At 37.7% G+C, this 16,704-nt stretch overlaps 1 protein-coding gene across 1 annotated transcript in view; it reads left to right on the forward strand.

Annotated features, from left to right (window-relative positions):
• brd10 (bromodomain containing 10) overlaps positions 1 to 15,720 on the forward strand; it is a 58,001-nt gene extending 42,281 nt beyond the window's left edge. Inside the window, exons 4-8 of the mRNA XM_078395933.1 lie at positions 355 to 437; positions 4,960 to 5,049; positions 5,830 to 5,945; positions 6,494 to 6,678; positions 11,368 to 15,720. Coding sequence (XP_078252059.1) covers positions 355 to 437; positions 4,960 to 5,049; positions 5,830 to 5,945; positions 6,494 to 6,678; positions 11,368 to 15,005 — 4,112 coding nt within the window. The 3' untranslated portion in view covers positions 15,006 to 15,720. The remainder of the gene's footprint in view (positions 1 to 354; positions 438 to 4,959; positions 5,050 to 5,829; positions 5,946 to 6,493; positions 6,679 to 11,367) is intronic.
• Positions 15,721 to 16,704: the final 984 nt, after the last annotated feature.

The raw sequence follows: 16,704 nt of genomic DNA on the forward strand, positions 1-16,704 counted from the left end.
AACTATAGTTAATATTTCTTACAGTATATAATCATATTATGCATGAGAGTATTTTTGCTTTGAGTTTTTGTGAACAATCTTAAGCATTAGACTATCTAAAGAATGGATAATTGTATAACTTAAGGTAAAAGCACATTTTGTTTCCTTCCATCTTCATGTGCTATTAACACAATTTAAAGTGTTACTAAATTTGGTGTCTTGGTTGGTAGATTTTAACTCTTCATTTGCAATGCAAAAAATATTTTACTTCTAAGGTACATTTCAGACTAATACTCCTAAGTATGCTCGTTATTTAACGTAATACTCCTAAGGATGCTCGTTATTTAAATGTACATATTTCATAAATCTTCCCAGCAAAGAAACCAGATTCAGAAAAGACCGATGAAAAGAAGAAGAAATTGATACCACCACTATTGCCTACAACGCCACAGTTCCAGGTGGGTTTACTGGTCTTGAATTCTACGATTTGAGGAATTGTCATTTTGAACTTTTGGTTTCCAGCAGTTCCTAAATATCCCAGGAAAAAATATTCTGTGCCAAATATGGAATATATGAAAGTTAGTGAACTGAGACCCAGATAAAGATGTGACCTTATCCTCACGGATGCTAGAAAAGGGACATTTGACATTCATTATGTCAGCATGCTAGTTGTTTTATATGTCATGAAAAATACAGATGATATGTAAAGAGTTGGAGAGGGGGGGGGGGGGGGGAAGAAAGGGAGAAAGCATTCCGTCAACATGGCAGAATAATTTTACACATATACACTTTTAGGAGTAAGGATATTCCCTCATGTTAACTTTTCTATTTTAGCAGTTGGCAATGTTATTTCATCTTCAATTTCCTTAGCTAACCAATACACCAAAGGAATAATTAACCAAAGGAATTGGCTGAGCACATCAGCTACATCAGATCATAAGTAGTATTTAGTAACACAGTACAGTCCTATCTTCTTTTTATTTTTCACTCCTCTACCTTGTGCTCCCATAATAGAACTTGGGATTTTGTAATGACCAGAGAGGGCCAATCTGAACTTGTTCAATGCTGAATCTCTACAGTGCACCTCTGTGTGACCGCAGTTTGAGCAATAAAGATACACACTCATGGAATTTGCACATCACTACCAAAAAATGTAGGATGGGGAATACAAATCTATTTTACGAAATTTGGAAAAAATAAGTGCAAATGCATTCAGAGAACTAAACTACTTGACTAAGGACAACAATCACAGGCTGCGGGTTTTTAAAGTGGAAGGCTATTTAAGGGATTTGCTTCAGAAACTTACAAGGTAATCTATTCTATTAATGCTTGTGCAACCAAACATTTTCAAACAATAACATCCACCTCTAGTTAGTTAAAACATGAATCCTTTCCCTATGTCTATAATACATCACAGTTCCCTTGCTTATAGAACCCACACCAACAAGGCCATTACTGTTGAGAGAAAAAAAATCCTGCTGGATGCATCTCCACTGATCATATGGGTTTCAATGGGATAAACTCTGCTTGCATTACAGGAGGTCATGATTCAAACTGTTTTGTATGAATGCCAACATTTCTGTAACTCAAGCGTATACTGTGCACATAAAAGGTTAATGTTGCTGAACTGGTTAGCTTCCCATTCAGACCTATTGAGCCTGCTTCACTAATGGCTCATGTGTTTAAAACTTTGAACGATCACTCCATTCCTTTCTGGTAGATATCTGCTACAAACCTCAGTTTATTTCTAAGGGGTACAGAGGGGGCCATTTGAATTCAGCTAAAAAAATTATTGATTATTTCAAAGTAAACATTGATCCCTCGGTAGAAACTAGGAAGTTAATAGGATGATAATAATGTTGGGATAATGTTAAATCTTTTTTTTGTGTTTGTCTTTACAGTGAAGACAGTAAATACATTTCACAAATAGCAGGTAACCAAGAAAATTTAAAAACAATTTTTCTACACATCGAGAGTATAGGCAAACTAATAGAAATAAGGGCTGATGTCCTCTGGCGCTGAAGTAATAGTGGATCCATTCCTTATGATCCCTGAATTCCAAACCATATTGGAAAATGCCAATTGGAACTAGGGTGATAACTGGCCTGTTATCTAACCTAACAACAATCATGGGCAATTTGTTGGAATTCTTTATTAGGAAAGTGATAATTAGTTTACACAAGCTCATCACCACTAGGTTATCATTGTGATTGAAGAGAAATTATGCCAAACAAATTTTAAGAATGTAACTACCAACGTGGATAAAGAGGAGCCAGTGGATATGGTGTATATAGATTTCCAAATTACAATTGAAAAGGTAAAAGGTTTGTGGATCATGGGGATTTGTAATATAGAAATTCAAATTTAGAATGGGATTTATAATGTTGGAATTTAAATTGTGAGAAGGGATATGGGCAGGTTTAATGAGGAGGCAAATGGATGACATGGGATGTTATATAAGAAAACTGCATAAGCAGAACAGGAAAGCACTATTGTATAAACACAGGTCACTAAATGATTGATGTTAGTGATATGGGTATCCTTGTGCAAAAATACATGTAGCAGCTGCACCAAATAATTAAATCAAATGGAATGATATGCTCTTGCAAGGGAAATAATTTACAAGTCAAAGGTAGTGTTGCTGTACGCACACCTGGAGTGCAGTACATAGTTCTGGTCACCTTAAATGTGGGTATCCTTGCTTTGGTGGAGGTGCAGTAAATTTTCTTGACATGAGGGAGTTATTCATGAAAAATGGAGCATAGGCCGACTGCTCAGTTCTTTGGGAAAATAAGGCATGATCTAATTAGCATGTAAAATTGAACCTGATTGGCAAGGTTGATGTTGTGAGGATGTAGGCCTTCATGGGAGAGTCTAAAACTAAAGGGTAATTTCAGACTAAAGGATTGCCCATTCAGACTGAGATGAGGATGCTTAGCAGATTGGGAATTTTTGAAAGTCCCTACTCCAGAAAAGAATGGGTAGTAGATCTGACTATTCAAGGCTGATTAATTTAAACTCTGCGAAAACTGAGAAGGGATAGGTATCAGTCAAGGAAGTGGAATTGAGGCCATTGAAAGAGATACAACCAAAGGAAATGGAAAAAACACGTGAAGGCAACATTAATAGATATGAATAGATATGCATGGTATAACTCGAAAACCTGGAAATGGGGCTGGGAGTGAAAGAGAATGAAAGGGGGGAACAAAAAGATGTTTGTTTCAGGTATCACTACTTGTGTACTAGAGAAATATAAAGGCAGACTGTGCACGGTTAATTCCATTAACTGCCTAGAATTAATTATCATGTCAAAAATATTGTTCAAATTACCATCTCTTCCTTGACAACCCACAGGTGAAGTAATCAAAATGGATTTTAAGTTATTTTGATTGCTGGCCTTATCTATATTGATGAATTCTATGCATGAAGCTTCAAAGCATTTAATCTATATTATAAATGTCTAGTCATTTCCCGTATCCAATTATGCTGCTTGCAAATTAGTCTTTTTCATTTTAAATATGACTGTTTCCACCTCTTTGGAGTGGAAAGAAAGCATAGTCGGTAGCTCAAACTGTTTACATTGAGCAATATTATGGAAAATCTCTGAATGTGTCCTGCTAAGAGTCAAGAGCATTTAACTGTCGTATGTACCGACATACAGAACGATGAAATTCTCACTTGCAACAGCAGAACGGGCCTGTAAGCACAATACACATAGAAAATATATAATTAACAACCCCAACACTGTACATAAAACCCCCCTAATGTGTTTTGTACACCCAAAGACAGTCCATTGTTCATAGCTGATGTAACTGTTATGTAGTGTTAAAATGGTTGCAAACTTTAGGCCATATGAGATGTTCCTGGTGGATATGTTTCATGCTTGCATTCGGCCATCCCTGCACAAGTGACAGTTTTACATTCTCTTTACCATACCTAATTATCTCTTGTCATTTTGTTCTTCTGTTCAGAATAATTCATTGTTGAGGTACAGTTCCTTGAGGGAAGAATGGATCTCTCTTTCATCTACACCCAGACACGGTGTTATATAGTGATAGGCATTATCAACCCTCAGCATAAAGTCAATTTCAATGAGACATGACCATCTTCACATGAGTAACTAATTGGGAAAAGACCAGGAATCAACTTGAGGGTTTACATCCTCAGTGAAATTACAATTGGCATATCACATTGAGGAGCGAATTTCTGATATTTTATTGTTATACAGCTAATATTACATACTAATTATTAGTTAACATTGAACTGTAGTTACATTAGTGTCCCTAAGCATTTTCATGTTTAAAGTAACAATCATTTTACCCATGTTTTCTTCAGATGAAGTAACAATAGTTTTACTCATTTTATTTAAGGGCATCACAGTGGTTCAGAGCTGCTCCCTTACTGCTCCAGGCAACTGGGTTCAATCCTGACCACCGGTGCTGTATGTGTGAAGTTTGCATGTTCTGCCTGTGACTGCATAGGTTTTTCTCAGTGCTCCAGTTGATATCTATATCCCAAAGGTGTCTGGGTGAATAGATTAATTGGCCATGGTAAATTGCCCCTAACGTGTAGGCGAGTGGAAGAATCTGGGGAGAGTTGGTGTAGAAAGTAAAGAGTGTTTATTTGGCATATGTACCAACAACGGAACAATGAAATTTAGTGAATAAAAGGAAAGTAGGGGCAATAATCAGTGCAAGATTGGTATAAGTTTATGTTTGATGGTTGGGGTGGATTTGGTGGCCAAAGGCCCCGTTCTGTGCTGTATGACTCTGACATGTTTTCTTTTAACCTCTATATTCAAATGGATTTTTTTGGCTTTATGTCATTTACAGAAATGTTAAAATATAAATTTAGAAAATTATATGGTGTAGCTAACATTAATATCCTTTAAAGTTTGCTGTTTGTGCATCATGGTACTTATATTACAATTCTCTAAATCAGCAACAGTACCTCAATCTCCTTTTACATTTCTTTATGTAGCTTGTTTGCACTAGTCTTGATGAACTCAGGGAACTAATTGCCAAAATAGAGGGAGAGTTAAAAGAACTGGAAAATAATAAGAAGAAATCTGTAAGTAATTTCTTTTTATTCTGTAGATTCAGATTTGAAAATCCGTTTGCCTATTAAACAAACATTTTGTACCCTAAACATTTGTCCCCGTTTTGGAGGATAGAGTTACACTGGATTAATTCCAATTATATTAGTTCTGCTTCACTGATGAATATCCAAAATAGAGCTGGGGTGGAGCATTCGGTCCTCAAGCCTACTTTGCCATTTAATAAGGTCATAGCTAATCTGATTTAAATGCACCACATCTGCTTAAAGTTCAGTTACAGTTTTGGGATTTGAAGAAACTAAGTAAATGTAAGTAAACTATATTTAAGAAGAAACGGCTGTATGAATTTGGGTGAGTAATGTTACAGTTGACTAGCAGAAATTGGGTCTTAGGCACCCAACTGATTCCTTCAGAGGGATTTGTTCTAGTGAGATCTAGCCCATAAATTCTGATCTACTTCTTACTTGAGTATACTGCAAATCCATCTGAGAACATAGTTCTCATAATTATATTGCCTGAGAAAGAAGAGCAGGAATAAAGCTGTGCTTCAGTAATAGATTGCAATGAAAAATTGCATGTTTATTATAGTTATTATCTGCTCAATTTGAGCTTTTTGTCTTTAAAATTTTGTTCTCCCGAAATTCTTAAGACTATTACAAGCTTTATGTAGAGTTATGAAATTGAACTCCGTTTTCAATTGAATAACTTTAAAACTTTGGGGATCAAAAGGTGGGCTTGCAAAATCATGTAACTCTGACACTGTGGCCAAATTATAGGATTTTTTGTATTTACAGGAAAAATGGTTTTACAGGCGACAAGCTTTGAAAGATTTACACAGTACCCTTGGACGATTGTTGAATGAACTGTTACCATGGGAACAAAAGCTAATCAAAGCTTATCAGAGAAATCGGTAATTTTTGCATATGTTACCTTTCCTCGTCTATGTTGCATATGTTACCTTTCCTCGTCTATGTTATATATTTCATTGAAATAAATTAATCATGCTGGCGAGTGGTTTTGGTGTTTTACAGTAATGGATCCAAGAAGTTTTGAAGGAACAAGAAATGTTGTAGTACAAAATAAACTATTTTGTCACTTAAAGAGGTTTTTTTCTGAAATAGAGGCCTCCATAGACCTTTTATTAATTCCATGAGAGGTTAACTCAGAGCAAGATGTTAAAGATCTGTAGTGTTATTTGAAGAGTTGTGAGTTCTTCCAATGTTAGAGTTTCTCACTATCTTTACTTACCAACAAGTAACAGATATTTTCTCATTATTTGTGGGATTTTTCTGTTGCTGTAACAAAACTTCCATAACTTATCCAACATATGCTGTCTGAAATTAAGATATATAAAAAACAAACTTTTTTTTTCATTTTTGTCCTTTGTTAGTAGTTTTCAATGAAAGCCAATAAGTGCCATTCTGGAAATCTAATAAATAAAAATGCTTACTTTTAAAGAGCTCGAATGAAGAAAGACTTCGATGATTTTAAAATACTGCCTGATAACGATGCGTTCATTAGAGATACCTTGCAGAATGAAGAAATGGATGCAGAGCTCATAAAAGACATATCTCTAAATGAAACAGCTTCCTCAAACTCTGAAGATCATCAAGAAATATTTAAGCAGGAATGCTCTGAAATAGGTATCTTCACATTTTTTATATAATTCCATTTTAAATGGTTGCTCTTAGCTACTATGATTTTGTTTATTAGTACATAATGGATACTTTACTGTTGATATTGCATGGTTATTTAAAAGGAAGAATCCATTCACCTCATTTCAGCAATATACAATGCCAAGAAAAGTTTAACTCTGTTACTTTGTCCAAAAGGCTTCAGAACCATTTTTGAACTTGTATGCAATAATAAAATTCAGAGTAGGTAATAGGTTATTATAAAGCAAGCATGGTGTCCTAATGATTGATTAGTGATAAGAATCCCAAGTGATTTCCTATTTTTACCAAATTGTTGCTGCCTCAAATGCTGTTTTTCATTCTCCTGTACCTTTGTGTAGTGATAATTGTCAGTTAATCAATAATGATTGCAGACTTTTAGATTTTCTTTTTATGCATGTTCAACTTAGTCTTTGAAAATCCCTAAAGCAAACCATTTACAATTGCAGCCAGTAATTCCAATTAGCATCTTGATATTCCTGTGAAGCTCTGGCAGATAAAGCTCCAGAACTGGGTTTTTTCCCCCTAGACATGAATTAATCACTAAAAAGTCTTCAAACAATAGTAAGCCAACTTGCAAAACAGAGACTGTAGATGTTTGCTTATTTGGTTAGGCTGTCATTAATATCTGTTTCATCCATTTCTCAACTGACAGTCACTGTGTCCAGCCAATTAATATATCAGTAGACTCTTAAATTATCTTTGGTCTATTGGTATGCAAAATGGCATCTACTGACTTCCTTTAGCGTGAGAAATAATTTAGATTACAATTAAGGGAAATTCCAGAATCTTTTAAGAAAATCTGACATATACTATGAGATGGATTATTAAGAAGAGTAAATCCCCAATGAAGATAATATAAATATAACTACTGTCTTTCAGAGAACTTGAACCTCTAACATAGCCAACCTAATTAAGTTTGGGCCTTCATTCACAAAAACAAGTTGAGAATATACTGTTTCCTTTAATTAATTAAAATGGCCCACCTGAATTAAACTGTCAAAAACCAAACACATATCAAGACTATATTATAAATAAAGCTAGTAGGTGCATGGTTTGGCAGCAGAACAGTGTCCTGCTACATCTTGGAGACTTTAGAACTAGAGGTCATAGCCTCAGATTTAAAGGACGTTCTTCTAAGAAGGAGATGAGGAGAAATGTCTTTAGTCAGAGGGTGGTGAATCTGGGAAATTCTTTGCCACATAAGGCTGTGGAGGACAGCTCAGTCGATATTTTTAAGGCAGAGATAGATAGATTCTTGATTAGTATAGGTGTCAAAGGTTATAGGGAGAAGGCAGGAGAATGGGGTTAAGAGGGAGAGATAGATCAGCCATGATTGAATGGCGGAGTAGACTTGATGGGCCGAATTGCCTAATTCTATTCCTCTCGCTTATGAAATTATAATCTCTGTGACTCTTTTATTTTGGGTCATGATACTGGTTCTCTCAGATGAGCATCCAGATATTGTGTGCAACAGAGCACATGGTCCTTGCTGTTTTATAGTTCAAACCACCAAGCTAAATCACTTTGGTATTTTAAGATCTAGGATAGAAAGTAATTTGCTTCTCCTGATAGCTACCTGGCCCTGTGTTCATGCTCAGATATAGGAGCTATGCTTCTGATCATATGATCCCTTTCAATTTTTTTTTCTTCAAATGTCTGTTCTGATGGATAATTAAAGATTTGGCAGGAAAATCAAATCGTATGAGTAAATTTTCATTGATTTAGTATCTTTGCCATTCTTACTGAGCAATTTAGAGTGAATATATATTGCATCAAAAGCCAGTTAATCTCAGTTAACCATTCGCAATTCAATTAAATTTATAAAGATATTTGCAACTTAAACTCAATTAAATGAAAAATCAATTTGCAACTTTCTATCCTTGAGCTTCGCAATTCGCAACTCTTTATCTTTTTGGCTCGCACCTGTTTTTTTAATATCTGGTTTTTGTCCAACAATCTGCCTAGCAAAAAAACCTCTTGCCTATGTTCACCGATTATTGGCCAAACTTTGTCCTGCCCCTCCTCTCTTCCAGCTTTCTCTCCCACTCCTTCTGCAATCAGTTTGAAGAGGGCCCCGACCCGAAACGTCACCTATCCATGTTCTCCAAAGGTGCTGCCTGACAAGTTAACTGCTGACCAACTTGTTGAAATGTATTTATTAAATCACAATTTTCTGGGGATTGTTATTCATTGTACTCAAAAACCCAGTGTGAAGGCTGATGAGAAAATGCTATGATTAGCTTGATTATTGACTGCTTGTTCTGTGATCTTTGTTTTGGAGGGAATTGAAATAAGAATCTGATTCTCTGAGTTTATTTGCAACTACTTCTCTCTCTCCGACCTTTTTGGAGCATCAGGGAATCACTCATTAGAGTAATCCTTTCAGCGAAATATTTGGAGAATGCTGAATTAAGCCCTCATTGGTTTCCAACTGACAAAGTCTCTAATGCTCCCACTGTGAAAACTTCATTTTATTTCATGCATGGAGAATTGCATTGTGGATGTGTCTTTTGGCATTCGAAGTTAATGAATTGTGCATGCTCATTGTAGACCAATCATTATTGATTTTTGTGTTGCAATAAGTTTGATCTTAAGAACTTATTCACATGGTGAAAAGACCATTCAGTTATTTTAATGCCTACCATACAAATCAACTCAAACCTTGCTTTAATGGTGTCCAAAGAAATAGATGTAACAACTTTATCTTGAGAGACTGCCTGGAAGAAGATGCTACATTTTTATATGCTATTTCTCTGGTGCAGGAACTAGTAACTGATCATCAGGCAACCAATTATGTCTATGATTGCATCATACAACACTGTAGTGCAGGGAGCAAGGCTGGGAGCTTTCCAGTGTCTTCTGGCCATCACTCCAGAAGACAGACATAAAGTTGTCACGGGAACAAACTGTGTAAATTTAACTGCAGCACATAACTTTTGATTTTTCCTTTTGACAACTGATGTTATGGCTGCTACTCGGGAGCATTTCCATCTCTGGCTTAACCAATGTGATGTACAACTCTAACGTGACGTCTCAACTCTTATGTTTTGATGGGCAGGTAATTCTGCTACAACGTGATTTGTTTAGTTTGGACATACAGCGTGGAAATGGGCCCTTCGTCCCACCAGATCCTCACTGACGAGCCATCAACCATACACTAGTTCTATCCTACACAACCATGGGCAATTTACAGAGGCAAAATATTCTAAAAACCTGCGTATTTTTGAAAAGTGGGAGGTAGCCAGAGCACCTGGAGAAAACTTGCAATGGTACCGGAAGAACATACAAACTCCATACAGACAGCACCCGTAGTCGGGATCAACCCCAGGTTTCTGGTGCTGTGAGGCAGCAAGTCTACCGCTGGACCAACTGCCTCCCAAGATTGTCGTGTTCTTCGGAAATATTACAGCACGCAACCACATCTTTGTTAAATAATTTTTCCAGAGACTCGGGACTTGCAACAAAGGCACATATTCTGGTGGAGTAATTAAACTCTCGAAAGATCGAGAGGAGATATTTGGGAGGTTTAATGTCATAGAATCATGCAACACACAAACAGGCCCTTCGGCCCAAATTGTCAATGCCCAGGATCTCCCATCTACGCTATTCCCATTTGTCTGCATTTGGTCCATATCCCTCTAAATCCTTCCGATTCGTGTCCCTGTTCGTGCCTTTAAAATGTTGTTAAAGTACCTGCCTTAACAACTTTCTCTGGCAGCTCATTCCACAAACTCATCACCCTCTGTGTGAAAAAGTCACCCCTCAATTTCCCATTCAATTTTTCCCTTCACATTTTAAAAGTTGCTGAAGGTTCAGAATTTTAACATGAGGTTTTTCTTAATCCCATGCCAACATAAGTTATCAAAAAAGGGGAGATGGAACTAAGGGTTAGTGTATATTAGGACACAGGCAGATAGTGATCAACATAGCATGTTGGTGCGGAAAGAACGTGGTGGAAAGATGGCCAAGTGGTGGCGCATTGTCACTGAATCAGAACATTATGGGTTCAATTCCCATCTCATTAGCTTGATCTTGAAGTCTGTGGGAGGTAACCAGAGCATCTGGAGAAAACTTCAGTGAAGCACATTCTACAGTGTTGGAGATGCTGAATTTCAGTTGGATAATAAACCAAAGTCCTTTGAATTTTGTTGCCTATTAGACACAATGTCTTTGGACTTTTGTGAAATAGATTATTCCTCCCAAATAATAGGTAGTTTCCTATCTATCGTATAGGTTCCACCCCCCCTCAAAGCACCAATTTCACTTGCCTTCTTCAGTCTGAAGATATTCTAGGTCATTATCATCAGTGTTTAGGATCAGATAAAGTAGTTTTTTAAAGAAGGACGATCTAACATATATGAACAGTTTACCTTAGCTTACGCTGCAGTTATCGCTAAGTACATCGGCAAAATGTATAACATTTAGTATTTAATGTGGCAGAAGAGTTCTTGCCTTCTTCAGTCTGAAGAAGGGTCTCGACCCGAAACGTCACCCATTCCTTCTCTCCCGAGATGCTGCCCGACCTGCTGAGTTACTCCAGCATTTTGTGAATAAATCGAATAGTTCTGTACACATCACTGCCCTTTTTATTTTGGTAGTTACCGGTTTCCCTCCAATGCATTTGTATTTACAGTTAATCTCTTTGATATCTTTCAGATGACATGTTGCAGCTAGATGCAGAGCTATCTATGACCAGATTGAAGCCACTGAGAAAAGAATGTTCCAGCAAAGAAACACAGAAACAAGCTTCCAAGAATCCTAAAAGGCAAATTAAATGTAATGATCTTGAATGTTCAAAGGAATCTCCTCCTTGCAAAAAGACCAAAATAAGCACAAATGAAGCTGCTGCAAATCTCAACAGACTAGATGCATCATTTGACTTTGATGTGGGAAACCAAAAGATTGAATCAAAATTTGCAACAGGGCAGCAGCCAATTGATTCAATCAACTTGAGCAAACCTGAAGAACTATTTGTCAAGTCAGATAATTCAAAAGGGGAGATGTACCGCGATGTACCGCGATCAGCAGTGCAGAAAGGGACCAAACCTATTCAAGCCTTTCTTGCAAAACACAATGGGAACAAAGTGACCTTAACCAGTCAGACATCCTCCTCTGTAACAGAGACAAGCAGTCCAGAAGAGATGACAACTTCAGCCACATTACATCCTAGTCCAGTGAAATTCTGTTCACCTCCTCCTGTGTCCCCAAAAGGTCCCCTACAAATGGTATATAAAATGCCTGATGGATCCTGTGTGCCAATTGATCTAAGTAACAGCCAGATTAAGATGATTGCAGTCCAACCTATTATTGACCCAAAATCTGGAGAAAAGATCATGCAGCAGTTACTTATTTTACCCAAGAACTTCCTAGCTCAACAGCAAGATGGTAAATATGTTGAAAAAGGAAGTTCACCCAAGACACAAAGGGAACTGGAGAAACAGGCCTCTTTTGCATCTCAAAATAGTAACGTGGAACATTCTCCTTTGGTTGACATACAGTGCCTGCCACCTGTTAAAGTTCAGCCACAAATTTCCAGTTTAACAAAAGGCAGGATCACAACAAGTATGGCAATAGCAAAACCTTCTGCTAGTCAACCAACGAGAGTTACGTCATCTTCGTACAATTTCTTGGCATCATCATCTGTCGTTGTAGCAGATAGAAGGTCGGCGATGTCGACCATCGTGGCACCTGCGGTTACAACATCAAGCACTGGACATAGACAGTCAGCATCTATTCAGTCTATAACACCAACAAAGCTACAGAGCAGATCAGTTACTAACTCTGGAACACCACTGAGCTCTAACTCACAGCAATCAAAGGAATCAACTGAAGCAAAACAAGAGCTTAAAACTGTGTGCATAAGAGATTCTCAGTCTATTTTAGTCATGACTCGTGGAGGAAACACAGGTGTTGTTAAGGTGCAATCCAATTCAGACCAAAAGTCACCTAACGCTATTAATCCCAGGCCAATATTTACTTTTTTACCAGAGGTTCAGAACTTTGTTGTATCGAAAACACAACCATCATCACCATTGACTTCTCTTGCACCAACACAGACTTCCCTTTCAAGCCTAGGTCAGCTCCCTGTTTCCAGTTCTGCTTCATCGGTTCCATTGGGCCTAAATCAATTGGCTGGGGAAACAGTTAAACTAGGACCTAACAAAACTGTGAGTAATTCAGGTGTAGTACCTGTTCGTGTACCTCTGCCCACAATATTGTCAGCTGTTTCAGACAGTCCAACTGTGCACACCAGTTCCCCCAACACCTTGAATATGGTCAGTGGTCCTCTGGGTGGCTTAAATAGTGGTGGGCCTGTCCAAAATAAGGCAGCAATAACTCAAGCACCATCACTGCAATTCTCTCTTGATGCTACAAGTTGCAAACAGCTATTTCTTACACCACCAGAAAGCAATAAGGCAGGAGATGGTGCATTTTTGGCTGGAACCACAGTGCCAAAACTTCTATTGGTTCCGGGTCCCTCTGCTGCACCTTGTGGAACGAGTCAAGTCAGCCTGGCTGCTAATGCACAACCTCAAAAGTTAATCTTTATGAGTTCACCTGCAACATCAATGTCCTCGCCCCCCAACTTAATATTAACAAAACTACCACATCCACCGCACACTCCACTACTAAACACAGCACCGATGTCCGGGAAAAATCCAGATCCTTGTCAGGTTGTGCTGGTACCATACACCAGAGAAATGCCAATTAAGACTAATACATTGCCTGGCCCATTTCAGGTAAAAGAAATGAACAAGGGAAATCCGGCTCATCTTGCTCGTAACAATATCCAAAATATCCCAGGAATCAATGCTTTGCCGAACATACCTGTGAAGATTGGAGAGGGATTACCTACCACACGTGCAGTCTTACCAACAACTTGTATTAGCACTTTAGCAATTCCTTCAGTTGCAGTTGGGAATCGAAACTCTGCATCTTTTAAGAACTCCACAGGAATTAAAATGTCTGTTAGAAATTCACCCACAATACCAACAACAGCTGCAGGTGCAACTATTCCATCGCCAACTTTTGGAACTTTTGGTTCACAACCCACAACATTATTTAAAAGAAATGAAAACGTACCTATATCTAATCAAACATTGTTGTCAACTAGGCATCCTGTTGCTATTTCAACAGTGAAAGCAGAACACCTTGCTTCATCAATGCTTCTTGCATCTGTACAGCCAAAGGTGCCACAGCAGACACTGACTCCATCTCTCGCTTTGCCAATTACAACTGCTTTACCTAACCCAATCACAGTCAATTCAAAGATAGTACCAGCAAGCACTCAACCAATAAGTATAGCCTTTAACCCGCAAAACTCGCATTTTTCGAAAGACACTTGTCAAACAGTTATTCGATTCCAGAATCCAAACTCTATAGCATCACAAATCAATTCAAGTACTGGTCCCAGGTTTGCATCTGTGCAGGCACCTACTCGCCCACCAGCTGGAGGTAATGTGATGTCTTCAACTGTTTTGGGTCTTAATTCAGCACATCAAACTACATTACCCAGTTTAACAAAGCATCCTGTACGTACTAATACAGTTACTACAGCTACTTCCCTAATGCAGCCTGTGGCTCCTGTGCCATCTTCTGTCAGCAGAGTTTCTGGACCACTAGATGAGTCTTGTATACGGCAGAAAATAGTTATCAACACAAGCACTCCTTTGGCACCAGGAACTCAAATAGTCATCAACAATCATCGGTTTATTGTTCCACCTCAAGGCCTTGGATCAGGTAGTCACGTCCTGCTGATTTCCAATACACTGAAACAAAGTACTCCAGGATTTCATGCAGGAACTGACGTTACAACTGCTTGTCAGAAGGCCTTGATGGTACCTGCTGTATCCCACTGTTCTCAATCCTCTGTGTTGCCTTGTGTTCCTCCATCTGAAAAGTTACTTCATAATCTCTGTCCTCCGAGTACTCCTCAAATTCTAAATGCTGTTTCTAAATTCGCTCAGTTAACAACAGGATCTACACAGCTAAATGTTTCTGCAGCAAGATCTCAGCCTCAAACTATAGTATCTAACTTCCAAGCCCCTACAACCCAGACTGCCACAGTTCTTCCTGTAGACACAGTCTTCAACAAGTTATTGGTCAGTCCAGAGGGAGCTGTTTTAAATGCTATTAATACTGTGGGTAATCCAATTGCGAAAGTAGTATTGCCTTCCTCTCTGACTTGTGTTTCGGGGAATTCAAATACTAGTACTGCTGTAGTCTTCCCGGCATTAAAGACTTCTGAAGTCCTTGAACCTACCAGAACCATTTCAGCATCTTCCAGTCTTTGAACTACGACTGCCGTAAATCAGAACCATGGGGAACACAAGAGCCTTGGACAGGACTGGAATCATTCTTAGATTACGTTTTTGGTTTAGGGTTAAGGCACAATTTATTACATCAGCCGAACTCTATAAAATAGTGACTGAGACATTTATTTGGCACAATATTTATTAGTCTGCAGTTACTAAATTCCTCATGCAAGGATGCTTTCCTAGTGTTGTCTCTGTGAAACTTGTGTATTTCAATGTACAAAACAATGTTTAAAATTGTAAGACGGCAAATTTTGAAAGTACTTGTAAATTTCCCCTGGTTTATAATTTTAACAAAAGCTAGCAATTATATTGATTGCTTACTGTGCACTCAAAAGCTTCTCGCACACTTGCAGTATGATCTGTATTGATGTCCATATCTTTGGTATGCTGCAATGTTCCACTTAAGTGTGTGACCTTTTTAAAAAGAAAAAAGAAAATGTGCAGTCAAAAACAAAGCATTAGACTTGTTTATATGCTGTTGCTGCCTTTTTAAAGTATTTAACGTAAAAAAAACTTCTGCAGTTGTACAGATGTAAATACTTTTGAACCCAGAAAGTTGTACTAAAGTGAATGTACAAAAGAATTTTGCTAATTTATTTGTTTGTTTATATAATGTATAGGTTTTTAAGCTGTTTAGTAGCTTTTAAGGACCAGTGTTTAGAAAAATGCAGACAGATCTGCATGATTAAAATGTGTGCAATTGTTATTTATATGCGTAAATAGTTTTATTATTCCAATGCAAATTCCCTCCTGAACTATAATTCTATTTGGATTCAATTCCAAATTTATAGTAGGATTTTTTGTCTTTAAATTTGACTGCATTACTTGAATTATGAATCTGTTCTACTTGGCTATTAAGGGGAAAAACAAGCCTTTTAAAAAAACATTTTTCCAGTAATCCTTTGTAGAATTCCAATAGCAACTTTCAGGTAATGGTGAGGAGTGGTAATATCAGGAACAGTGGTAGACTGGAGAAATTTCAATTTTGATAGTCTGAAAAAAAATCCTTGGATGCTACGAATGTACAATATTTGGAAGGAGTTGGACTGGTGATTATGATCGGGCAAATTGAGCTGCACAGAAGATTCTCTGTGTGCTTTTGAATTTCCGATTCATCCTGGAGAGGATTCTAAGGGAAAAGACATACAGTGCCCTACATAATGTTTGTGACAAAGACCCATCATTTAATTATTTGCCTCTGTACTCCGCAATTTGAGATTTGTAACGGAAAAATATCACATGTGGTTAAAGTGCACATTGTCAGATTTTAATAAAGACCATTTTTATACATTTTGGTTTCACCATGTAGAAATTACAGCAGTGTTTATACATAGTACCCCCATTTCACGGCACCATAATGTTTGGGACACAGCAATATCATGTAAATGAAATAAGTCATGTTTAGTATTTTGTTGTATATCCTTTGCATACAATGACCGCTTGAAGTCAGCGATTCATGGACATCACCAGTTGCTGGGTGTCTTCTCTGGTGATGCTCTGCCAGGCCTGTATTGCAGCCATCTTTAGCTAATGCTTGTTTTGGGGGCTAGTCCCCTTCCGTTTTCTCTTCAGCATATAAAAGGAATGTTCAATTGGGTTCAGATCGGGTGATTGACTTGGCCACTCAGGAATTGACCTTTTTTAGCTTTGAAAAACTGTTGCTTTAGTAGTATGT

This window comes from Rhinoraja longicauda, chromosome 3 (genome assembly GCF_053455715.1).
Source record: "Rhinoraja longicauda isolate Sanriku21f chromosome 3, sRhiLon1.1, whole genome shotgun sequence".
NCBI lineage: Eukaryota > Metazoa > Chordata > Chondrichthyes > Rajiformes > Arhynchobatidae > Rhinoraja > Rhinoraja longicauda.